This window comes from Euprymna scolopes, chromosome 14, assembly GCF_053919585.1.
Source record: "Euprymna scolopes isolate OS-2025 chromosome 14, ASM5391958v1, whole genome shotgun sequence".
NCBI classification, from domain to species: Eukaryota; Metazoa; Mollusca; class Cephalopoda; order Sepiida; family Sepiolidae; genus Euprymna; species Euprymna scolopes.
In genome coordinates, this window is record NC_136495.1 from 155770382 (window position 1) to 155797347 (window position 26966).

Here is a 26966-nt window from a genome sequence, read left to right on the forward strand (position 1 = left end):
TGCTGCTTCAGTTGTCTCCCCTACATTTGTTGGTTTTGCTGCTTCAGTTGTCTCTCCTACGTTTGTGGATTTTGCTGCTTTGTTTGTCTCCCCTGTGGCCTTGCCAGTCCACTAATATATATATATATATATATATATATATATATATATATATATATATATATATATATATGATGAGTATAGATAATCTTGCATGACTGTTTGGAAATATTGCGATTTCCTTAGATGTTATTTGTTTTTGTGAGTTGGGAATAATTTTCCATTTAGCGAATTTGGTAACTCGGATTTAGGAAAAAATGCACTTTCGTAAATAATTAAATTCATTCAAAACGTATCGCAAAAACAAAAACAAATAACATCTAAGTAAATCATGATATATCCAAACAGTCATGCGAAATGGACGAGCGGGTTAAGAGTTTAGGCTCATTACTGTGGGGTACTGATTTTGAATCTCATTAGATTCAGCCACTCTGATGAGTCGTAAACGATGAAACATGTGTCAGTGGATAATTATATTAAAAAAAACAATATATATATATATATATATATATATATATATATATATATATATATATATATATATTTGGAAAAACTGGTAATTAGTAAAAACCTAAAGAGTGCTCAATACTATTGCAGAGCAAATATATGTTTTATTTTTTTATTACCGTTTTCAGAAAGGTTTCTGTAAGGTCTGACGGGGCTGTTGGATCATAAACATGGTCCAACATCCGAAACATATGTAACCAAACAGATAAAACGGTAATAAAAAAATAAAACATATATAATATATATATATATATATATATATATATATATATATATATATATATATATATATATATATATATATATATAAAATTATTGTCCAAGACTTATTGTCTATCTCAATAAAAACATAATTTCCGAAACAGTCATACAATTTATTGATTTATTTGTTCTTCCTTATGAAACCGATTTTTAATTTCAATTTTAAATTATCAATCATCTTATTCAATATTAAAATAGCTCTAGGATATATATGCCCATTGAGCTTATTATATGTCTGCATTGCAACGAGCACTGTTTTATTTTATTTTTAATTGCATTAATTTACTAATACATTAAAATATACTCTGCTCTTCGGACTGTTGTTCTAATCCCCTTAAAATTATATATATATATATATATATATATATATATGGCAATTAAGCTACACTGAATATTCCGCGTTTCATCCACTCTAGGACTCTTCAGGCTTCAGTGTAGCTTAATCGCCATATATATTATATAACTTACTAACTAGCTCTACCTACGTATTGAGCACTTTTGAAGTAAATATTTAAAGTTTGCACATAAATTTGTACTTTCGTTTATTAATTTTATGTGAGTAAATTAAGTAGTTATATGTATATATATGTATATATATGTATATATATATATATATATATATATATATATATATATATATATATATATATATATAGATTGCAATCAATGAAGGGAAGATTTTTTTTCATCATAAATTATAAGTCTTCCCTTCATGATTGCAATATTTAAATTCTGTGCCCTCCAAAGAATCATGCAATATATATATATATATATATATATATATATATATATATATATATATATATATATATATATATATATATATGCAAGCCGCCCAGTATAGCTTGGTTGAAAAATCACTTAAAAATGATATTTTAATTCATGCAGATTTCATATTTATTATTGGGGCAATACTCTATTGATCATTATATTGTACCTAATATATAGTAGTTATTTCAAAATTTAAAAAAAAAAAGAAGATATATGACCTGGGTACCATCAACTAGAATCGAAACCAAAAGATGTAGCTCTCTAGCCTTATTCGTTACCACCTGATCTAAGTTCATACGCATATAAAAACTTCAAAAAATAACGTTGTTAGAGATATAAATGTATATTTGTGAATGCATAAAAATAACAAATTCAGTTGACTGCCAAGTTCCAATTTTTTTTTCAATTTTGACCCCTTAGCAGCTATTTTTACCAGCTTAAACCTAAATTGATTGGAGTCCATTAATAATGCAGAGAGATGTGTAGTTTTAATAATGTTCAGGAACATTATTCAAGTGAAAAAATAATATTTGCATGATTATAAAGGTATTGCTAGAAGTCTTTAGTGACTAAAGAAATCCTTCGAGACTGAGGGAATTATTAATGCTAGCATTTATAAAGATTTGGTTGGTTATTGCTACTGTTAATATGACAAATATGTAATAGATTGATTTGTTTTAATGCAAAAAGAAGCAGATACAGATAATAGAAATATAATTATTACTAATAATGTCAAATTTGTAGATAAACACCCTCATATAAAAATAAAATTTTCTTTTTGTTTTAGGTGATTGCATGTTAACAATTTGAAAAAAAATGGCGGAAAGAAAAAACAGCCATAAATTTTAGAATTTAGACATGCAGTTAAATTTTGTATAAAAATGTGAATGCTCCGGCGAACTGCAAGCACTTGTACTCCCTTGACATGAATACCCCCGACAAACCCGACAGGCAGCAAAATCCCACCCCTTCACAGTTGAGATCCCTAGATGTAAGAGAGCCTTCTACTCCAGTAGTTTCTTCCCTAGAACCGCAAAACTTTGGAATTCCCTTCCGGGTTCCTGCTTCCCCAACTGTACTGACATGCAGAAGTTCAAGTGTAACGTGAACCAACATCCTGCTGCCCAACTCCCCACATAGTATCCCTGTAGCTTATGTCCCTGATAGTAGCCGTAGCCCCCTACATCAAAGTGGCAATGTGCCTTGTTTGGGGTGAAATTGTAATTAAAAAAAAGAAAAGTTAATGTAAAAAGATCATCACTTCTGGAATATTCTAACTTCGTAGGGATGTTCACTAAATTTTTAGCACTAGCCCTAAGTCCGACTGGCAAGGTCGTAACTTCCTCTAAAAACATACAGAATTTATATCTTAGAGAAAACTAATATGTTTTGGTTAATTGCTCTAAACTGCTACAACGTCTCGGAAATGAAACTCATTTTATATTAAATTAATATAAGCAGATCCTCCCCCTTTTCTAAATTCTTAAATAACTGACTTTTTAAAAAAAATTTTCTTCCCACCAAGTTTTTAGGTTGTTAACACGTAATCACTTAAAAGAGTTGAATCTTGTTTTAGTTTAGAGGGGTGATTTAGCTGAACGTGTTAATTTACAAAAATAAATAAATAAATAAAAATAACAATAATAATAATATGCCCCTGTCTCCCATAGACAAAGAAGGAGTGCAAATCTTATCAATGCTTTAAGCAATTTAAGATTGCAAGTCACTAATGCAGGTTTTAGGGTTTCCCTTATCCTAAATGGATGCGTTGAAAAGATCAATGATTCCATCACACTGACAATCCCACACCTATGTACTACAGGGTGGAACGATAAAAATGTCGCCTCAAAGAAAACACTACTACAGCTTTATTTTTAAACTTTTATAAAAAAAAATCAATTCAGGTTACTTGATTACATAGTAGAGCTGACATCTATTCAACCTAGCGACCTTCAACCTCAATCATCTCGATACAGGTCTGGAACTGGGAGCATGTCTTTTCCACAAGCACTGGTAGGAGCTTGGCGAATACTCGGTGGATGGCAGCAATCAAGCTGGCTTTGGTGTTGTGGGAGGTCATGTTGGTGATGTTTGCGATGTATGATCAAACAAAGTAGTTCAGCGGGTTCAAGTCAAGGGAGAAGGGGGCCAGTGAGAGAAGGGCACAAAGTCGTAGCACTCCTTCTGAAGCCAAGCCTTAGTCTCTTTGGACTTGTGGGCTGACACCGAGTCCTGCTGCCATGCCAAGGGTCTGCCAGTGGCCACCTGATTGCACCAGGGGATCACCACACTCTTCAGCACATCCAGGTATACTTTGGGGGTTGACTTTCAAGCCGACTCCAAAGATGTGAGATGGCATAATGTGGCCCTCCCTTAAAATCACACCAAAGACCATAATCGTGGCTGGAAACTTTGTTTTCATCACCCTAGGCACATCCCTGTCATTCATGGCAATCCAGCAATGCATTTTGAGGATGCTAGCAATGATCCTGTTGTCATAACTTGGATAAGTAGAGAGCATGAGTTCTACAGTGGCACATCTCCAATCTCGCTCATTGAATATTGTGTCACAATGATAGAAGGCTCTTATAGCTATTGGGATTTGTACACAACTGGCCATCTAGAAGATGGTCTGCAAAAAAAAGAAGAAAACTGGTTGTCATCAAACCGAAATGGAATCATGTCATCTTTTCTAAGGCAATAATTTTATCATTTCACCCTGTATGGCAGGTATTTCTGTAATATAAAACAGAAATAAAATAGGATAAAAGATTAAAAAAATATATAACAGAGGTTTAACATGTAAAAAAATAAATATAAAAAAATGAATTAACATTTTAAGACATGTTCACCTGCGAAATGGAAACAGGAGTCTACAGAAAAAAAAAAAGGTGAAAAGATTACTTATCACTTAAGTGGTTGGTGTTTGACTTGTCCTGATGGTAGCATGTGTAGAAATGGCCATTGATTCAGAATTGGAGTTGATGCTATTTTTTTTAGTTTTAGACCTTCGAAGACCTGATATTAAATTCAAAATATATCATTTAACATTGTCGATAAAAATAAGGTATTGAATTTCAAGTATGAAAGCCAGTAACAGAAAAAGAAGATAAAAGTTACCTATCACTAGGGCTGTGACAACAGAATATTCTTTACATTCTTTTGATTCTCGACTCAGCTTATCAACCGAGAACCAAGTAGCCTTTCTAGTTTTTATAGGGCTTATAGATATATACATAAGTGTATGCATGTACGAATTTCAAAGTAGCTGTGAAATGGATATCAGCAACCTATGAAATTTTTTTGGATCAAATGACAAAAAGAAAATTCAAAGGAAGACATAAATAAAATAGAAAGCATCTTTTCCTTCTTTAAAGTTTTATGGGCAACGAAAAGGCAAAAGAAAAAATATGGCAGGAAAATAAATAATTTTCAAATTTTATTTATACTTTGGCGAGAAACAGATTTAGATATTAAATTTAATCAACTTCTTCCATTTTAGACATGTCATCATCATCTTCCAAGGAAGGGAGTTCACCGTCATCTGCTTCCCCACTCTCAGTAACTTCTTCATCCTCATCAATTCCAAGACCAAATCGGATCATTCGATGAATTCGGGAAGCATGTGACTGAGGATTTTCCAGATTGAAGCCCGAAGCTAACAGAGAGGTTTCGTACATCAAAACAACAAAGTTTTTGACGTTCTTGTCGTTTTTATCAGCATCCACTTTCTCCTTCAGGGATTTGATGATAGAGTGGTCGGCGTTGATTTCCAGATGTTTCTTGGCTGCCATATATCCCATCGTTGAGGTGTCTCGCAGTGCTTGAGCTTTCATGATACGTTCCATGTTGGCAGACCAACCATATTGACTGGTGACAATACAGCAGGGAGAATCAACAAGACGGTTCGACACAACCACCTAGAAACAAGAAACACAAAGGGTTTAATATGAACAGGTCAAAGTAAAACATCTACAAGTAGTTTCAACAATATTGATATATGAAAATAAAAAAAGTTAAAAACATTTTGGTAGGAAGAGTTACGGTGCTTGTCCAGAATTCCTATATTAAAAAACAAAAATGCTGAAAAACCTGTATGGTGCACTTGTGGTGAAAGCAAAATATTTTATTTTTATAAACAAAATAAAGCAATAAATGGGAATTCATAGGCATTACAAAAATCTTGCAAATTTTATTCGACAACTTTGCAGAGTGCTCCATTAATTTTGGAGATTTTCAAAATACCAAAAGAGTCACTCTTCAGTTAATCGTAAAATTTAAATTTTTCATAAAAATAAAATGATCAATGTAAATGATTTTTGGAATATATATATGATTTTCGTTCCTTCAGAAATATGTATATCATACAAATTTTCAATATTTGACCATGAATGTTTCTGAATCAAGTAACGCTAGTGATGATGAATATATCGATGAAGGAGAAAGTGATGATAATTCGGATGATGCAAGTTGACCTAGATCAAAATCAAGTGTTCAAAGTAGGGGGCATGTCACTCAACCAGGTGATGGGGGAGATTCTGGTGTGGTTGATGAGAGACGGAGTCGCAATTATGTATCTCGATTTCGATAAGGATGGGAAAGACTGAGTGAACACTGCACATCATATCACTGAAGAACGCAAGTGCATCGATTTTCTTTCTTTGTTCACCGAGGATGACTTCTGGCAGAATTTGACACAGATGACTAATTTATGTGCTACTCAAATGCGTTCGAAAACTGCAAGAATTTCAAAAATTTTTGTGTTGAGGAAATGAAAGCCTTTGTTGGGCTGAGGATCTACATGGAATATATCTGTGTGAAACTCAGCTATCGGGATTACTGGTCAAGTGATGGAAGTGACTTCATTGGATATACTCCAGGGTTCCGCAACGTCATGACACAAGACAGATTCTTGGACATCTGGATTTTCCTTCTTGTGGTTTTTGAGGAGGATGCTGGCATTGACAAGAGAGATAGAATCTACACGGTTAGGTCTGTTCTGAAGTATCTACTCCCCAAGTTTCGACATCAAATTATTTCGTCTTTTTGAAGCGGAGACTGGATATATTCTCAATACAGAGGTCTACACCAGGGCAGCACCAATACCAGTTTAAGAATTGGGTGCAGTCGAGAACACTGTTGTCCGTCTCTTGATGTCGCTGGGATGGAGGGCAGCTTACAAATTCTGATCATGAACCACTTCTACAACTCAGTAATTCTGGCCAAATATGCTGTGAAGCACCTACAAACTGGGGTTGTTGAAACTCTCCTGCAGAACAGAAAGTTCTTTCCAAAGTCTCTCAAGGCAGTCAAGAAACTCCCTTGAAATGGAAGTCGCTACCTGTGTCAGGGCAGCGTCATATGTATGGTATGGCAAGACATCACCTTCATCTTCAACTACAATGATCCTGTAAAGACAGGAACTGTCAACAGGAAGAAGAAGGTACTTTCACTGAAGTGAGCATTCCACAGCTTGTCTTGGACTACAACAAGTACATGGGCAGTTGTGACAAGAACGACCAGATGACCCACCTTCACCATTCACAATGTCACTACCGCTGACTCTGACGTCTCTTCATCAAATTCTTCATGCGGGCTTGCTACAACTCCTACATGCTGTATCTTTCTACACAAGGAGCTGCCAGAAAACCTCTGTATCCTACAAGATACATCCAAACACTGTGTCTGGAATTGGTAGGAAACTACCATTCTGCAGCTGTTCGCAGAGGACAACAAGAACCCTGTGCCAAAGCCAGGCAACCACTTCCCTGAAATTCCCGTTGACACCTCATTTGATCACATCTGTGCTGTGTGCATGGAGAAACACCTAAGATAAACAGACAGCACCCTGGGGTATCTTATAGAAACCCTAAAAGGAGGTGAAGACAAGATTCTGGTGCACCCACTGCAGAAAGTACCTGTGCATCAAGGAGGGCTCCACCTGTTGGATGGATTGGCGAATGAAAGCTGAATACTGGTGGTAGATGAAAGGCAAAAAATTACTAACGCATTTAAATTTTGTTCACAATTTTACCAGGAGGCCAAACACAGGGGCAAACACAGGTTCAGTAGCTCAGGTCTGGTAGGGTTAATAATCGAGTTGTAATTTTTTCACGATTACCATAAAATATATGCTAAATGTAAAAATACACTTGTGGGGGAGAATCTATCGATTTTATTTTTACTGGTAATTTAAAATCAATAAATATTTATTATTTTATCATTACTACCAGTAGTAGCAGATTTTACTTTAAGTAAAATCAAATAAGAAAGACAATTGAAAGAATCGTTTTTGTCATTGGAAAATAGGCACAAATTTTTCCGATTCTGATACTGATTCTGATACCAATTCTGATACCCTCAAAAGTTTTGATTTTTCCGATTCCCGATACTGATTCCGATTAATCGTCCGAACACTTTATATATATACACACTTAAGATTACTAATACTACAATCTAAAAGGTTATGGAAACAAAAAGGTACATTCCAAGAATTTTATTGAAAAATTTGCATTTTTATTAAATTATAAGACCAAGGGTATAAATTGTTAGATTTATGATATTCTAATGTTTTTAGTTCAGTTAGAGATTAGCAATCACTGTGTAAAGGTGTTACCATGCCTAAAGCAAGAAAACTAACTGAAGTTGAGCGCTTTCGAATTCTAGAATTCCATAAGCAAGGTTTGTCACAGTGAGCGATAGCAGCTAAGGTAAACTGCAGTAAAACTGTTATTTGCAACTTTCTAAAGAACATAGAGAATTATGGAAAAGCAAAATCCTTTGGTAGTCCTCCATCCCCCACCAAAAAAAAATTTAGTCAAATTAAGGCTGTTACAGATGCTGATTGCAGTCCAATAACCATCAGACGACACTTACAACAAAAAGGCACGATAAATAAAAAGCGTAAACAAATTCCTCGATTTCATCCACGTCACAAAATGGATCGCTTAAGATTTGGTCGTGAATACCAAACGTGGGATGTTGAGAAGTGGAAGAAAGGCCTGTTTTCTGATGAGAAAAATTCAATTTAGATGGTCCTGATGACTTAATAGTGGTGGAGGATCCGTAATGGTATGGGGTGCCTTTTCTTACATAGGGATGATGGAGCTCCAGATGGTGCAGGGTTGTCAGACAACAGCTGGTTATGTTAGCATGCTACAAAAAGCATCTTTGATGATGGAGGGTCATCGTTTGTGCGGAGATGGATGGTTATTCCAACAGGATAATGCTGCAAGATGGACTTTGAGCTTTCTACAAGAAAATGGAGTCCATCTCTTGAGACATCCTGCTCACTGGACTGTAACCCAATTGAAAATGTTTGAGGATGAATGACAAGGGAGGTTTATCGAAATGGCAAAGAATATTCAACAAAAAATGAACTTAGTGAAGCCATCTTCAGAAACTGGAGCAGGATCCCCCGCACCTTAATGGAAACCCTTATTTCTCGCATGCCCCAAAGAATTTTTGAAGTCATCAAAAGCAGTGAGGGTAGAACTCATTATCAAGTTTGATTGTTGAATGTTTTCATACACTTTTCATACACTTTTTGTACAATTTAATAGAATTTTTGTTTCTGGTCTTATAATTTTGATCATGTGTAAAAAATCTAATTTAATAAAAACGCAAATTTAAAAAATAAATCTTTGAAATGTAACTTTCTGTTTCCATAACCTTTTAGATTGTAGTATTAGTAACCTTAAGTCGGAAGAGTTTAAAATCTATCCTTAAAAAAAAGGTTTCTTTTTCAAGATTTTTAAGTGGTCTTAAATTTTGGATCAGCAGTGTATATATATATATATATATATATATATATATATATATATATATATATATATATATGTATGTCAGGTCATGTCATATGCTACTGGTACCATGTAACCCAGTACTACCTGCCTCATGGTCAGGTCACCGGCGGCTAAACTGGTTCCCCCACCAGACTTGTTTGGTGAGGAGGGTGGCTAGTCTCCCTGAAGGATTAAAAACAAGACCTTCCAAAGGGCGAATGAACTCTTTGTCGGGGTCAACGGCCAACTAGCACCATGTGTGTTTGTGTGTATGTATGTGTGTGTTGGGGTGGAGAGGGCTCTCATAAGTCGTGGTGAAGACAACCTTTCTAGGAGAAGCAAATCTCTGATTTAAAAAACCATAAAGCAGGAGACCAGTACCCGCATTAAGCTGGTCTGCAGTTTAACTTGTTGCTAGCTATCTTGCTCTTGTTTGTTGCTGGATCTCAACATTTTGAACCGAGAGAGAGACTTAGCTGTCATACAAAGCTAAGACTCTGTAACATCATCTGTGTATAGATACTCCCTCAGGCATTTGTCTATTAAAATGGTCCTGTGGTGATGGAAGTCATTTATGGGCTCATGGACTTTAAGTGTCTGAGGGAGTGGCACTCGTCTGACAAGACGTTGCAATCATCATATATATATATATATATATATATATATATATATATATATATATAATGAAATGTACTTTGCTTGAAATATTGTGTGAATGCTGCCAAGACTAAACTAGTTTCATTCAATAATTACAAGAAACCCTCTCTACCACCTATAGCAATGGCCAACAACTCTTTATCTGAGAGTACATCTTTCAAACTCCTTGACCTAACGTTCACAGGAAACATGAGTTGGAACAATTACATTGAAGGCATTGCTAGGGCCGCTGCAAGAAAGGTGGGCTCTCTCTACTGTGCTAGACAACTACTAACACCCGAAAGTATCCTGTACCTCTATAAGGCCACCATTCGCCCATGTATGGAGTATTGCTGTCACATCTGGGCTGGTGCATCTGCTACTAGTCTCTCGCTCCTTGACAAGGTTCAAAAGAGAGTTGCAAACCTGATAGGCCCTGAACTGGCATCTAAGCTTCAGCCTCTGTCCCATCGACGAAATGTTGCATCCCTCTGCCTTTTCTACAAGTATTTTAGTGGTGAATGCTCTGACGAACTGCAATCACTTGTGCCCCCACGACGTGAGCACCCTCGACAAACTCGACAGGCTGTTAAATCCTACCCCCACACTGTAGAGATCCCTAGATGTAAAAGATCTTTTTACTCCAATAGTTTCTTCCCCAGAACAGCTAGACTTTGGAATTCCATTCCAGGTCCCTGCTTCCCCAACTGTACTGACGTGCAGAAGTTCAAGTGTAACATGAACCGACATCTTGCTGCCCAAATCCCTATATAGTACCCCAGTAGTTGTTGCCCCTGATAGTAGCCCCCTACACCAAAGTGGCAATTTGCCTTGTTTGGGTGAAAATGTAATATAAAAAAAAAAAAAGGTAAGTGTTAGAAGGCTATCACAATGCAAGGAATGGAATGTTGTCCGTGTTGAGGAAGGAAGACAAAAACAAATGATATATTTAAATCTATGTACACACACACACACACACACACACACACACACACACACACACACACACACACACACACATATATTGATTTTTTTTTCCTTTTTTGTCAATAATACGAATTGTTCCATAATATGTTTTAAGGAAAATCCTCGTTCTCAACAAGTATGAGATGCAGAAAATATCTCATCAGTCAATGGAATAAATTTATTTATTTATATATCCAGAGTTGACAGCGAATTACTGTGTGTTATTTGTTCACATTTTATTTTCTCTATTTAACTATTTTATTATTTTTGTTTATATGACCTGCATTACATATTTATTATTTATTTTTTTATGTTTTTGTTTATTTTTCCTTATGTCAATTCCAGTCTACTTAAGGAATAGAATAAAAGAATAAAAGTGAATATTAAAAAAAAAAGATTGTCAGTGAAAGATAAAAACGATCAAAACTAAAATACCTTTTCAACTTTTTTTTCGAGGATGTCTTTGATAACTTTGCAAAATCCTTCATATTCAGTTTTAGCTTCTTCAAATCTTTTCTTGGATTCCTCGTCTTCAGGCAATTCCAAACCTTCTTTTGTGACACAGACTAAAGTCTTGCCATCAAATTCTTTCAATTGCTGAGCAGCATATTCATCGATTGGATCCACCATGTAAAGAACCTCACAACCAGACTTGGTCACTTTCTCTACAAAAGCGGAATTCTTCACAGCATCTCGGCTCTCACCTGGAAGGTTAAAAAACAAAATTAGTTTAAATGTTAAAGTAAAAAAAAAAGTTATAAAACTGACAAAATGCAAAGCTAATTTGAGACTCAAATAAAGAGAGCGTTATGACAAGATAAAGAATCAAAATCTGTTTTATCAAATTACTAGCTGGCCGCCCGATGTTTCTTGGTCATACAATATTCATAAACATGATATTTTAATTTATGCAGATTGCATATGTATTATTATAGAATCAATCCTTCATTGATTATTATATATTACAAGGAATAATTTGCCCGGTGGACTTATTCACAAAAAAATAAAAAATAAAATAATAATAATGATAATGTCGTTCATCAAATTCTGTCTGTGCTTGTTTACAATATCATGTCAACTGATATTTGGGCTCGATATTCAATGTCCTGGAAAAATCACTTCTGATTAATGTTTAGTTTTAAAATATGCAAACAAAGAAATGATTTGCAGCAATTTTAAATGGTACCTTTTCTTTTATCGTAAATTGAACTCATTAATAAGAAAAAATTGAAATAAAATGGTAAGGTACGACTAGCTTAGTGGTAGAGCATTCGACTACAGATCAAATGATCCTCTGTATAAGCCCAGGCGTACCTTACCATTTTATTTCAATTTTTTCTTATTAATGAAAGCAACTTTTTTAATCACACCAAGGGAAGCAACTTTGCTCTGATAAGAAACGAGAAAATTAATTGATTTAATTCCCTAACTACTGACTGTCAGAAATTACAATTAGTAAAACTAGGACTCATCATGTAACATTTTGACTGTTGGACGACTGACATTCATTGTGAAAATTAATTTACACAAATAAGTATGAAACTATTGACGCCAACTTCCCCCCCCAAAAAAAAAAAGTGTCCGGAAGTTAATAAAAAAAGAGAAAAAAACTATAATAAAAAAGAGCAACTAAATAAGTTTAAGAACAGAACAAAGATATGGAAAGTAGAGTTGGTAGAAAGACAATGAAGAAGAAGTTGTTCACCATGACACACAAAAGGCAGCTGAAATAGGGTTGTTAATCAAGGTGTGGCAGTAACAGGGACAAAACATTGGACAATAGAAGTCAATATATTTAGAGTTAGTTACAAACAGTTTTAAGAGAGGTAGTGAGTTTTTCAACAGTTTACAACAGTTAAAAACAGTTTACAGATAGCCTTGGTTTGTGACAGTTGAAGACGGTTGCTAGTTTGAGACAATTGAATGCAAATTTTGGCTCAGAACAGATCGAGATGAGCTAACGTCAATTGACCAATGCAGCCTCGACAGAAGATGCAGATGTGAACCTGAGTGCTTAGAGGGTCCATTCCTATTATGGTGTCACACACTCAATCGAAATATTCAGAATGTGTTGAAGTCTTTTGTTTCTTTGTTTTTTTTTAGTTGTTTTATTTTTTTATACTTGTGAACCCGTGTGTGCCTCCTCAGCATCTTCCAATGAAAGAGATGGCGACACAGCCAGAAGAGAAGATAAAAGATAAGAATTCATGGCACACAACATTGGGGTCAACGATTGTTATTGAGAAGGGAAGCATATGGTCCCGCATAATAACGGATCAATTCATAAGATATGTCCATTCAATTTACATTTAAAAATTATAGAGATGAATCTTTAAAATTATAAAGATAAATCTTTAAAATTATAGAGATAAATCCTTAAAATTATAAAAATAAATCTTTAAAATTATAGAGATGGATGTTTAAAATTATAGAGATAAATCTTTAAAATTATAGAGATAAATCTTTAAAATTATAAAAATAAATGTTTAAAATTATAAAAAATAAATCTTTAAAATTATAAAAATAAATCTTTAAAATTATAAAAAATAAATCTTTAAAATTATAGAGATAAATCTTTAAAATTATAAAAATAAATCTTTAAAATTATAAAAATAAATCTTTAAAATTATAAAAAATAAATCTTTAAAACTATAAAAAATAAATCTTTAAAATTATAAAAAATACATCTTTAAAATTATAGAGATAAATCTTTAAAATTATAAAAATAAATCTTTAAAATTATAAAAAATAAATCTTTAAAATTATAAAAAATAAATCTTTAAAATTATAAAAAATAAATCTTTAAAATTATAGAGATAAATCTTTAAAATTATAAAAATAAATCTTTAAAATTATAAAAAATAAATCTTTAAAATTATAAAAAATAAATCTTTAAAATTATAAAAAATAAATCTTTAAAATTATAGAGATAAATCTTTAAAATTATAAAAAATAAATCTTTAAAATTATAGAGATAAATCTTTAAAATTATAAAAATAAATCTTTAAAATTATAAAAATAAATCTTTAAAATTATAAAAAATAAATCTTTAAAATTATAAAAATAAATCTTTAAAATTATAAAAATAAATCTTTAAAATTATAAAAATAAATCTTTAAAATTATAAAAAATAAATCTTTAAAATTATAAAAAATAAATCTTTAAAATTATAAAAAATACATCTTTAAAATTATAGAGATAAATCTTTAAAATTATAAAAAATAAATCTTTAAAATTATAGAGATAAATCTTTAAAATTATAAAAATAAATCTTTAAAATTATAAAAAATAAATCTTTAAAATTATAAAAAATAAATCTTTAAAATTATAAAAATAAATCTTTAAAATTATAAAAATAAATCCTTAAAATTATAAAAAATAAATCTTTAAAATTATAAAAAATAAATCTTTAAAATTATAGAGATGAATCTTTAAAATTATAAAAATAAATCCTTAAAATTATAAAAAATAAATCTTTAAAATTATAAAAAATAAATCTTTAAAATTATAAAAATAAATCTTTAAAATTATAAAAATAAATCTTTAAAATTATAAAAATAAATCTTTAAAATTATAAAAAATAAATCTTTAAAATTATAAAAATTAATCTTTAAAATTATAAAAATAAATCTTTAAAATTATAGAAAATAAATCTTTAAAATTATAAAAAATAAATCTTTAAAATTATAAAAAATAAATCTTTAAAATTATAAAAAATACATCTTTAAAATTATAGAGATAAATCTTTAAAATTATAAAAATAAATCTTTAAAATTATAAAAAATAAATCTTTAAAATTATAAAAAATAAATCTTTTAAATTATAAAAAATAAATCTTTAAAATTATAAAAAATAAATCTTTAAAATTATAAAAAATAAATCTTTAAAATTATAGAGATGAATCTTTAAAATTATAAAAATAAATCCTTAAAATTATAAAAAATAAATCTTTAAAATTATAAAAAAATAAATCTTTAAAATTATTAAAAATAAATCTTTAAAATTATAAAAATAAATCTTTAAAATTATTAAAAATAAATCTTTAAAATTATAAAAAATAAATCTTTAAAATTATAAAAAATAAATCTTTAAAATTATAAAAAATAAATCTTTAAAATTATAGAGATAAATCTTTAAAATTATAAAAATAAATCTTTAAAATTATAAAAATAAATCTTTAAAATTATAGAGATAAATCTTTAAAATTATAAAAATAAATCTTTAAAATTATAAAAATAAATCTTTAAAATTATGAAGTGAATCTAAAAGTTTTAACAAAATTAGTATTTTTAGTTCTTTCCAGTATTCTCCTTATATTAAAAATTGCAACATAAATTTTGCCCGTTTGAATTATTGATCCGTTATTTCCATTTGTTTTTTTTTGTAATATATTGAGCCACTTTTCAATTACCCATAAAATCTGATTTTCTTATTTAAAAATAAAACTTCTTGATTAATGTACGTTTTGTTTGAAATGCTGTGCAGATTCCTGTGTATGATAGAAAGATTCCTGAACTCCACAAAATATATCAGAAGAAAGTTAGAGGTTACAAAATGTTAGGATGAGAACAGTAGTCTGAATTATGCAAATAATCAAAATTCACTGGGCAACAATTTTTTACCATTTGAATGTTGTCTAGATTTCTACTGTAATATTGTAGCCCTTTGGCTATGATCACAGCATAGTATCTGTGTTATATTGTGGCGGGCAGTGCCAAGGGTCAGAACGATTATACATATCCTATACATATTTTAGTTCTATTATTTTCAATGACTTCATATTAATATACAATGTCAGAAATAAGACATTTACCGTTTAAGTACATTTATTTATTGTTTTTGAAGTTACAGAAAGGTTGATTTTCAGTGTTCTGGCTAGTGCTATGTTGTTCTTTGGCTATGATCACAGTGTAGTATCAGTGTTATGTTGTGGCGGACAGTGAAAAGGGCTAGAGCGATTATTATGATTTATTGTTAAATTATTTAGGTAAAAAAAATATTCAGAAAAATGTTTTAAAAGAAAAAATGTTAGTAAAAATATTTATGTTAAATATTTTAACTGATGAATTTTAGTTCAAGAAAAAATGTTAGTAAAAATATTTCTGTTAAATATTTTAACTGATGAATTTTAGTTCAAGGAAAAATGTTAGTAAAAATATTTCTGTTAAATATTTTTACTGATGAATTTTAGTTCAAGAAAAAATGTTAGTAAAAATATTTATGTTAAATATTTTAACTGATGAATTTTAGTTCAAGAAAAAATGTTAATAAAAATATTTCTGTTAAATATTTTAACTGATGAATTTTAGTTAAAGGAAAAATGTTATGAATAGAGGAAAAGCATAAACGATGTGGTTTGCATGACAAACAAGATTGTCTGCTCTGGCTGATGTAATAGATATGTAAGCCAGGAGAAATCAGAATTAGGAGTTAGTGTGTAATAGGAAGTCAAAGGAATGAGTTGGTAGCTAGCTAGCCACTGGGTTAGTTAGCAGACAGGAGTTGTCTCATGGTCTGATGGAAGCATCTACGGACCAACTTAGGAAGATGTAAGGGAGAAGATTAAGAGCAGCAAATTCTAAAACGGAAATAAACATCTGGAAATGATAACTCGGTGTTTTGGGTGTTCCATTCGGAAGAAGGTGCCTTCATTTCAGGTGCTTACTTGCCACTAGAGGAGAGGGAGAATGAATAAGGTAGGTGACCTGTTGGGTGTCAAGCAGACAAGGGTGTTATTCGTCATTGTTAAAGACTGTGCATTTTATTGTCTCGTTCGTTATTGTCGTGAATATGTGAAAATACCCACAGACACATAGAAGGACTACTAAATATACATATATACTAAGAAAGGTAACTGTTCTTATTATTCTAATCACTAGACTATACATGAGCATCGCCTACAGAAACATGCATACCTTATATACACAAGAGATAGACACACACACAGTTATATAAACTCAACAATACAACAATACAACACTTCAAATTTTTTTTTGCTGAATCAGAAAATGGCACCTGTTTCTCTCCATCAGGTCAGGATTTCGTGCAAAGTTGATTTGAAAAACAAAAAAATCAGATTTTGTGATAAGATCGATTACATTTTTGTGGTATTATCAGCTGGTTTTGTCAATATATCTCATCCTAAACATCTTTTTAATAGAAAAACATGTTTTGTGAACAACATATATTGATTATGCGATAGAAACATCGATTACTGAATGGTGGGCATTTATAAAAGTAAGTACACAGAAATTGCATGTTGCTTCACCATTGTTCAAATTTCAGAGCTTGAACTTCCGTTTCTTCGTACTCCTGGAATGCTTACTAGCAGGGAGGTCTTTCTTCAAATTCCAACAGTAATCAACCATCAGGACTGCATCCCAGTGACCCTGATACCTGGTCTTCATCTCTTTCATATCCTGATAGAATCTCTCCCCCTGCTTGTCACTCATTTAATCAAGGTTTGCAGGAAACTGGTACATATGTGAAAATATGTTGTGCATCTTGACGCTTATGTTTCATCCCAGGTTTCTTAAAGCAGTCAGCATGTTGTTGACAAGTTCCGCATAGTTTCTGGCCTTATTGCTGCTGAAAAAGTGCTGCACTGCCAGAACAAATACCTTCCACATTTACAGTTCCACTTCATTCCTTGAGTTTTTGAACTCTGGATCTCTGATGAGTTGCCAGATCTGAGGACTATCAAAGATGCTAGCTTTTAACTTCTCCATAGTTAATCTTGGAAAAACCTGGCATAAGTAAGTGAAGCAGTCACCATCAGCCTTGATGAACTGCTTGATTAAAGTTGAGCTTGATGTGCGTCAATGGGAAGAATTTTCTATCTCTGTTCACCAAAGAGTCGTTTGCAAGGCACCAAGTTCTTTTGCACAAGACCAGTCCTTTTTCGTGCATAGTGAGCACTAATTTTTTGAAGATTTTGAGGTTTTATCAAACTAAACCCTTTTTAACATAATTACTCAAAATAATTAAAACAATTATTTCCAATCAAAACAATTATTCGATATGGCTTTTTACCCCGACCAATTTCTTCTAAAATGTCGCATACATGCATCCATGTGAACAAAAACATAAAACGACATGATTGAGCAAAACCAATGTGATTTTTGAAATTCACACATCAGATTCATGCAGACAACGAATTTGTATTATTCATCCATTTATTTATTTATTTATTTATTTGTTTATTTATTTATTTATTTATTTATTTGTTTATTTGTTTATTTATTTATTTGTTTATTTATTTATTTATTTGTTTATTTATTTATTTATTCATCCATTTATTTATTTGTTTATTTATTTATTTATTTGTTTATTTATTTATTTATTTATTTGTTTATTTATTTATTTATTTATTTGTTTATTTGTTTATTTATTTATTTATTTGTTTATTTATTTATTTGTTTTTATTTATTTATTTATTCATCCATTTATTTATTTGTTTTTTATTTATTTATTTATTCATCCATTTATTTATTTATTGTGGACTATTATCCTCATCTTCTAGTTGTTGGTTTACGACATTTTGGTCAATCATTCCTCTGGCCTTCATCAAGTGGTTAACTGCGATGGGATAGGAACGCTGAATCTCCTAACTGCACCTCAGCAATTACTGCCTTCCATAGTTGTTGTCATCTCACCACGTTTTGGCCAATTAAGCCTCTGGCCGTCTTTGGGTAGAATTGAAACCGCTATCTTCAGACAATGCTCACCTGGAACCGTAGAGATTTAACGTCTCTATCCACTGCACCACGGGCCCCGAAGATCAACGTTGTATCTTTTGGTTTTATAACTTCACATTTATTTCTTATCTGAGCTTCCACCCGACGAGAACCACCTGACGAAGGCCAGAGGAATAGTTGGCCAAAACGTTATGAAACAACAACGAGAAGATGAGGATGATAGTCTGCAATAAATAAATAAATACATAATACAAGTTACTCATCTCAATAAGAATTACAATTAAGTAAATAAAATAAAATAATTATCAAATGTACCAAAAGGTTATTTGAACAAAAATTGAAAAAAAAACGAATTTGTTTTATTTATCAGTGTTATGAATCCTCATTTAAAAAAACTCAGAAACATTAACTGTTATTTATTGTTTGCAGAAATTTATACTTTTTTTTTTTATCACGTTTTGATTTAAAGATTTTTTAAATTTAACAGCAATTTGTAAAAAATTACTATAACTGTGTATTTTTCCTTGTGACAACGTAACTTATGCATAGAATTGTTTTTTTTTCATCAAATACTTTCTACACTCAAAAATTCAATAGCAGAAAATCAAAGACAAATCAGAGACGAAACCGGACATATTCTTTCTAAGCGAAACTGGAATAGGGCCGACCACATCCCTAGATGAGTTCATAATTAAAGCATATTCTAACTTAACATCTAAATCTGACCCCCAAGATCGCCATGGGCATGGAATATGTGTCTACATTAAAGATGGTTTCCCGTGTGGCAGGGATATCTCCAGAGAAGGCTCTAATTTACCTTATATGTGCTTCTGGGTTGCATTTGCTTACACCACCGCATTTAGATTTGCCCTCTATCGCCCCCACAACACCGGAATTACTATCTTTAAGAGTATATCAGAAAAAATTGACCACATCCTGTCTGCTCATCCCGCGGCTAACATTCACATTTGTGGTGACTTCAATGTCATCAATCCCACTCAAATAAGACTGATGATGAGGGGAGGTTCTGTTATGATTTTGCCATTGCCTATGACCTCACTCAGATTGTTCGCGAGCCCACCCATGTGCCCGATACTACCGGTCAGTATGCAAGCCTTCTAGACCTTTTTCTTTCCACTTCCCCTGAGCTATGCTCATGTGCCGTTGTATCTCCTCTGGGATCCTCCGACCACTCCATTGTATCAGTTAAGATAAAAATGAAACATAATAAGTCTTCAGACGTACCTCTCCACCATACTGTATACCAATACTCTATGGCTAACTGGGATAGCTTCTGTACATTCATATCTGATCTACCTCTCCATTTCATGTTTAAAAAGGATGTGTCCTCTATAGTATCAGACCTGACCGAATGGTTACTTGCAGGCATAGACCAATTCATACCATCCAAAAAATTCCAACAAAAACCTAACCAGCCAGGCATGGTTCTCCCTTGAATGTGCTGCTGCCATCACACACAGAAATCACTTTTTCCATAGCTACCAACGTAATAGATGACCCTTGCTATTGGTAGTAGAGAAGGTTTCTTGCAATTCTTGGAGGAAACAAGTTTTGTCTTGGCAGCATTGAATGTGACCATCCATTTTTGTCCCCATTCCACTACAGATCAGAGATCGTCTTCTAGTGTTTCTGCCATTTCTTTTGATATGTGTTCATTTGTTTTCCTGTCATGTCTGTTATAGAGCATGGTATCATCAGCATATATACCCATCTCACAGACAATTTTGTCAGGGAGGTCATTTATGAATATTAGGAATAATAGAGGTTAAAGGATATACCCTAAAGGCACTCCCGCCTTTATATCATATTGTTTAGATGTACGACCGTCGAGGACAGCCTGGATTTTTCTCTCATCTAAGAAGGATTTAATTATGTTAAATATTCTTTCAGTGATACCGTATGATCTGATTTTCCTGAGAAGACCTTCATGCCATATTCTGTCAAAAGCCTTGGATATATCTAGAGCCACCGCTCTACCCTCCCCCGCTTTGTCCAGTGAATGGTATATACATATCGAGGTGGTGACTGAAGCTGAAGGCGGCTACATTGAATATATGTCAGCTTATACTACATAATCAAGTTATCTGAACTGATTTTTTCAATAAATGTTTTAAATAAAGCTGTAGTGTTGTTTTTATTAGCATGACAAATTTATCTGCATGCATTTTTTTTTTCAAAATCAATAAACCATTGTAATTTATTCTACGCATATTGTTATTACTTTAACATTATTAATCTATAACTTTTTCTTTCACATTATTAAAGCATCATTCATATTTTTTCAGCATGTTGACCCGAGAATGACCTTCTTTAGTCAACAGAAAGGGAGGTAATCTTCCATCATGATAATGCTCATCCTCACACAGCACTACTGACCAAAAATCTCCTTTCTACAAGTACTTAAATGGAATGTGTTCCAACAAACTCATACTAATGGTACCGCCCCGACGTAACTACCTCCAAATAACATGATAAGCAGCAAAATCCCACCCCTTCATTGTGGAGGTCCCAAAATGGTGACAAGCCTTCTACTCTAATAGTTTCTTCTCTTGATCTGCTAGATTTGGAATTCCGCCATTTACTGCTTCTCTGACTGTATGACAGCATATTCATTTGAAGAATGTTGGATGTTACATCGTCCGAAACATTGTACAAATAATAATGAAGATGAGAACAGCAGTCCGATTAATTTGTAAAAAATTAAATGTAATGTGAACAAACATCTTGCTGCTAAACTCCCTACTTAGAGTGCTATGTATGGTCCCTCTTTTGTCTCAGTGGCAATGTGATCATGAATAGTAAAAAAAAAACATAATTCAAAAACAAAGTAATAAAAAAAATCTGTATTCAGTTTCATATTAAGAGAAAAATAAATCGTTACATAGTGCGGATGCATGGAAGTAAATGCATGTGAAGGGATGCCACTAGTGAGGAGGAACAAAAGGACTATATAAAAAAAAGAGACAAAGATCTCAAGAGAGACAAGATAACAATGAAGATCTCGTGAGAGACATGGATAACATTCGCGATCATGTGCAAGGCATGAAAGATGCTCAAGAAGAGATCGTATGAGTGACGTCATGGCCATAACAACAAGGAAATAATTGTTGTTGCTAAAAAGAACAAGTGAGTTGGAGTTATTTCCTATTCTTTGTCTTGGTCTCCTTTGCAATTGAAACTACACACAACGTGTGTTGGCCTGCGGACAATGTTAGAAAATGTAAATTAAATTACTTCGACATGCAAAAACGTGACTATTTACAGAGTCTTGCAAGTTAAACAAAGAATTCTTCGAATCTTATCAGTTATGTAATAATCATGCCCCTGAATGTTTGTGTGTAAACAAAACAAAAGAGGCAACTTGAATGAGTTTGTATATTGGAGAAAGATACCAAGTGCACATTGTCCCACCCACTCGAGGGATGAGGTGGAGAAAGTGATCCTTTGATGAAACGAAAGTTAGCTAACTTCCCTACTACCCCTGTCATTTAAAGTCTTAACCTTTGTGCAAAAATGAGCATTTGTCATGTCATCAAAAGAAAAAAGAAAGGCTAGAGAGAAAGAAAGGAAGCAAGTAAAAAGGAAAAAAGATAAAGAAAAAAAAGGAGTCAAAGAAAAAAGAAATTAAATCTGGTAATTTGTAGACACAGCGGCCTAGAAAGAAAATGGCCGCTGAGTTTGAATTTTATATAAAATCTCAAACTGGAAGAAATCCTTACTCCACAAATAAATTATAAAGATAAATTGTTTGTAACGAAAGTTTGCTTCGCCCCACCCCCCAATATTTTTCACATTAAATGAAGAATTCCATCTTTTGAATCTTTCCATCTTCAACCATCAAGTAACTGTGAATAACGGTTCAATACACATGGTAAATTACAGATTTCACATTCCCAAGAATTGACAACTAAGCGATACTTGGCAATCCCTTGAATCATTTTGAAATTGTCTGACAGCTTCAAGACAATTCGGAATATTGTTATTTTTGCAGTCTGCATGACATTACAAAACTTGTTGGATGCATTCTTTCTAGGCCACTCTGTCTACATATTACGAAAAACTAATTCCCTTCCCCCATTATGTGATGTCACAGGAAAATTAATGTTTCTGAATTTCATTGAGATACGTTATAAAAAGAGAAAAGGAAAAGGAAAAATCAAACAAACAGAGATGAAAATATAAGGAACTAAGGCCCTAGCAATTTGGCAGTGTATAATAAAAACAAACACTGGATTATGAAATCTTAATCTATCTATCTATCTATATATATATATATATATATATATATATATATATATATATATATATATATATATATATTGTTTAATTAGTAGTAATTTGACATATATATAATCCCATAATAATAGTAAATAATATAAAACACTGAATTATGAAACCCTAATAATTATATATTTTGTTTAATTCAATAAATATATTAAAAAAAAAAATCTTACCAGTTATGTAATAGATATGCTTTTGGTTTTCCTTCATGCGAGAAACATATTCTTTAAGAGAAACCAATTCATCTCCAGAGCTGGATGTATGGTAACGGAGGAATTCTGCCAATTTCTTTCTGTTTGTATGATCTTCATGAATTCCAAGTTTCAAGTTCTTGGAGAACTGTCCATAAAGTTTATTGTAATCTTCCTTGTTTTCTGACAAACTTTCAAAGAGTTCAATACATTTTTTAACCAAATGTTTGCGGATCACTTTCAGGATCTTGCTTTGTTGGAGTGTCTCACGAGAAATGTTCAATGGCAAATCTTCAGAGTCAACAACACCTTTGATAAAGTTCAAATATTCAGGAATCAGTTCCTCACAATTGTCCATAATGAACACTCGGCGCACATACAACTTGATGTTGTTCTTCTTTTTCTTGTTCTCAAACATGTCAAATGGCGCCCGTTTCGGTATAAACAGGAGAGCACGGAATTCCAGTTGACCTTCTACAGAAAAGTGCTATAAATAAAACAAGGAAAAAAATCTTAAAAGAAGAATATTATAATTCAGTTATTTCACCAGAATAACATAGACTTTAAAGGATAAGTTCTTTTAAACTGTCCAATTAAAATACAGGTAATCTTAGTTGAAGCCACATTTCACCAAAAAAGTGTTTATTAGAGTTAAATAGTAAGAATACATTCGTCAGTACCTAATCTGTGATTTAAATTCACAGCATTAACAAATGAATATGAAATAAAGATCAGGTAAGAATGCATTGTCTCTTGTGATGTCAAACAGGCAGGATAGGCATGAATATTGCATAGGAGATGGACAATGCTTGGAAAATATTGGATGTATTGCATACATGTAATTACGGATCCAGGCAAAACCAGATGTAAATCAGATTGCTGAGCAATGACGTCAACCTTACATTCTGATTGAAGAATCAAGATCATGAAACAATGAGAGAAATTATTTTAACTGGAATTGATAAAAGTGTAAAGCAATAAAACAGTCAAAATTTCAAATTGAATGTTAAAATAAGAGAATAATCAGATTTCGATCAAGGAATGTGGGGGATGCCAGTATAAGATATAAACAAAGTCAGACAGACAGAGCCAGAGAGTAAGTCAGCAGTGACATTTCTATCGTCACCTGCACTAACTAGCAATACAACACATCTACTGATCCAAACTCTCTCTCTTTATGCTATTACTGTAATGTAAATAAAACTTGATATTGATTTAACAAGTGTTTGTTTGACTAAAAAACCATGGCTATCAGCGTGTATATATTATTGGCATGCATTTTGTGAAAAGTGCAAACCATGAATTATATAGACCGCAATATGACACAAAGAATGGGGACCTTGTGTAAAAAACGTAACTCCAATCACAGAGTTTGAGCATTTTTGTACATTGCTTAAACAATCACCTCTCTTGGCACTATCCAGACAATTGCACTTAAGGGAACAACAAGGATACTAAAAAGAACTCTCGGTTGGTTTCAATAAAAACAGGGCAATGTTGACAGCTGGTTTGACTGCCCCATACCCAACGTTACAATCTTCAAAGAAAAATAAAAAATAAAGAGCTTTCCTCACATCTGCAACTTATCTTGTGTTTGTCTCAGGATAAATATTGCACTAATGGTAAAAAAAAGGAAAAAAAAACATTTACCTGAATTTGCTGCTTAAATATTTTCTCAAAAACCAAATCAACCAATTTTAAGTCTTTGCAATTAGTTCTATCTAATCCATCCCATTTATCCCTGTAACAATTCACGTTTGTACTAAGTTCCTAGTCTTTCGGGATAACCTTTGCTTTTAATATCTGATTTGGCCGTCTGTGATCATCTTAATACCTGTTTCACTTGCAGCATTGCTGCGACAATGTCTGAAGATCTTCCAGCCTTATTTTTCTTCATTTGACAACTTCTCATACCATTTCTTTCTCAATTCTTACAGCTGGGTCAGATATTGCTTCAGTAACTTCTAGATTTTCAAGGTTCTTTAAAAACAATATTCAACAATTTCTTATGGTGTAATTTCCAAGCATCGCTTGTGTTCTGTTCATTTGTTGCTAACACGCTATTGTCATTTCGGATGCACTTCTCTATAGCAATATCATATTTGTCTTTGCCATCTGTTTTGCGATCCTGAATAGCTCATTCTTTTGGTCATCTATTTTGGCTTTAATCGTAACGATGTATGTTATTACATTGTTTATAACAAGGTCCAACAATAACAAATGAAAATTGACTAATCAGAATAAAAAAGTTTGATTTCTTAGCTTAAATGCTATTTAGGTCTAACTTTGGAAACCTGACAAGATAATTTTATATGTTAGATTTAGCAATACAATATATAAAAGCTTTATATATATATATATATATATATATATATATATATATATTTAGGAAACAATAAGTGGAAAACGAAGCCACAAAAACTATATATTGGTGAATATAGAATGGTTCATTTATTTAATAAAGGTATACAGACATTTAGTTGGAGGATAGATTTTGGTATAAAGAGTCCCCTCTATCCCTCAACTAAATGTCTGTATACCTTTACTAAATAAATGAACCATTCTATATTCACCAATATATAGTTTTTGTGACTTTGTTTTCCACTCTTATTGTTTTCATATATAAGCTCCAATGAAATCCCGATAAGTCTCTTCTTATAGAATTGAATTTATTCTATTCTCCTATATATATATGGAAACATATAAAATCTATGATTGTTAGTTTTATTGTTATTATCTAAATATTAATTTACTTGTCCAACATCCGGTGTCACAAAAAACCATCAGCCCAAACATTGATTAATGAGAAACGAATTACCTCCCTTTATAGACACTCTTTATCAGTTAAAAATCATTAAAACCATTTCCTCTCCAAAAATTTTCAAAACAACAAAAAAAAAAAAAAACATGGCTGTCTGTTAACGGTTTCAACTTGGCTATTTTATTTTATAATTTAAAAAAGTCATCTTGCGGAGACGCTGTAAGTTTTTTGGGTTTTTATTTAAAAGATTCTTTTTAAAATTCAAATGTGCAAGTGAATTGACATCTGTTCCTTATAATTAATATTTAAAATCATCCAGAAAAACAAAAAAAAATGGACTTGTGGAATTTTCATTGAAATTTTTTTTCATCTTTTTAATCAATTCTTTTAGCTTTAAAAGGTTAAAAAAGAATTTGCTAAACATTGGTTTTAAATTTGTCATTATTTGTTTTATTTTATTTTTTATTCATTTTATTTATAATGGGTTTGAAGAATTTTTAACTGCCATGGGATTTCCATGGGTTCTGCTAGTTATCATTATTAGTGTTAATAATATCCCACAGTTCAAAGTTCGGTCATGTAATTTTTTGAGTTAATCTAATTTCCCGGGCAATGTTGGGATACGGATTGGCTAGTCTATTTATAAAAACAAATTAAAAAAGCTTACCTTAACAGCTAAATGTTCCTCCCAATCATTGGTAAGTGATTTATAGAATTCACCATATTCCTCGCTCTTGACATCATCTGGATTCCTGCTCCAAATTGGTTTTGTTTTATTCAATTCTTCATCTTCAAAATATTTTTCTGTGATGGTCTTCTTCTTTTTTTTGCCTTTTGTTTCATCATCATCATCACTGTCAGAATCATCATCGTCATCATCAACATCTTCAACCTTTATTTTCTCTTCCTAATGAAAACAAAACAAAACAAAAACCATATTACTACAATATTGGTAATGGGCTCAGTCATTGGCACGGGTGGCGTATAACATTGTTGGGGTTAGGAGGCAGAAACAGCAGTAAATATTGTTTTTACATATCGACTTTTGCTG

The 26966-nt window shown here is 32.0% G+C and overlaps 1 protein-coding gene across 1 annotated transcript in view; it reads right to left on the reverse strand.

Moving 5' to 3' along the window:
- Positions 1–5004: 5004 nt before the first annotated feature.
- Positions 5005–26966, reverse strand: part of LOC145293299 (heat shock protein HSP 90-alpha-like) — a 65611-nt gene continuing 43649 nt past the window's right edge. Inside the window, exons 4-7 of the mRNA XM_080139930.1 lie at positions 26583–26822; positions 23137–23641; positions 11400–11668; positions 5005–5498 (exon numbers count right to left, since the gene is read on the reverse strand). Coding sequence (XP_079996056.1) covers positions 5058–5498; positions 11400–11668; positions 23137–23641; positions 26583–26822 — 1455 coding nt within the window. The 3' untranslated portion in view covers positions 5005–5057. The remainder of the gene's footprint in view (positions 5499–11399; positions 11669–23136; positions 23642–26582; positions 26823–26966) is intronic.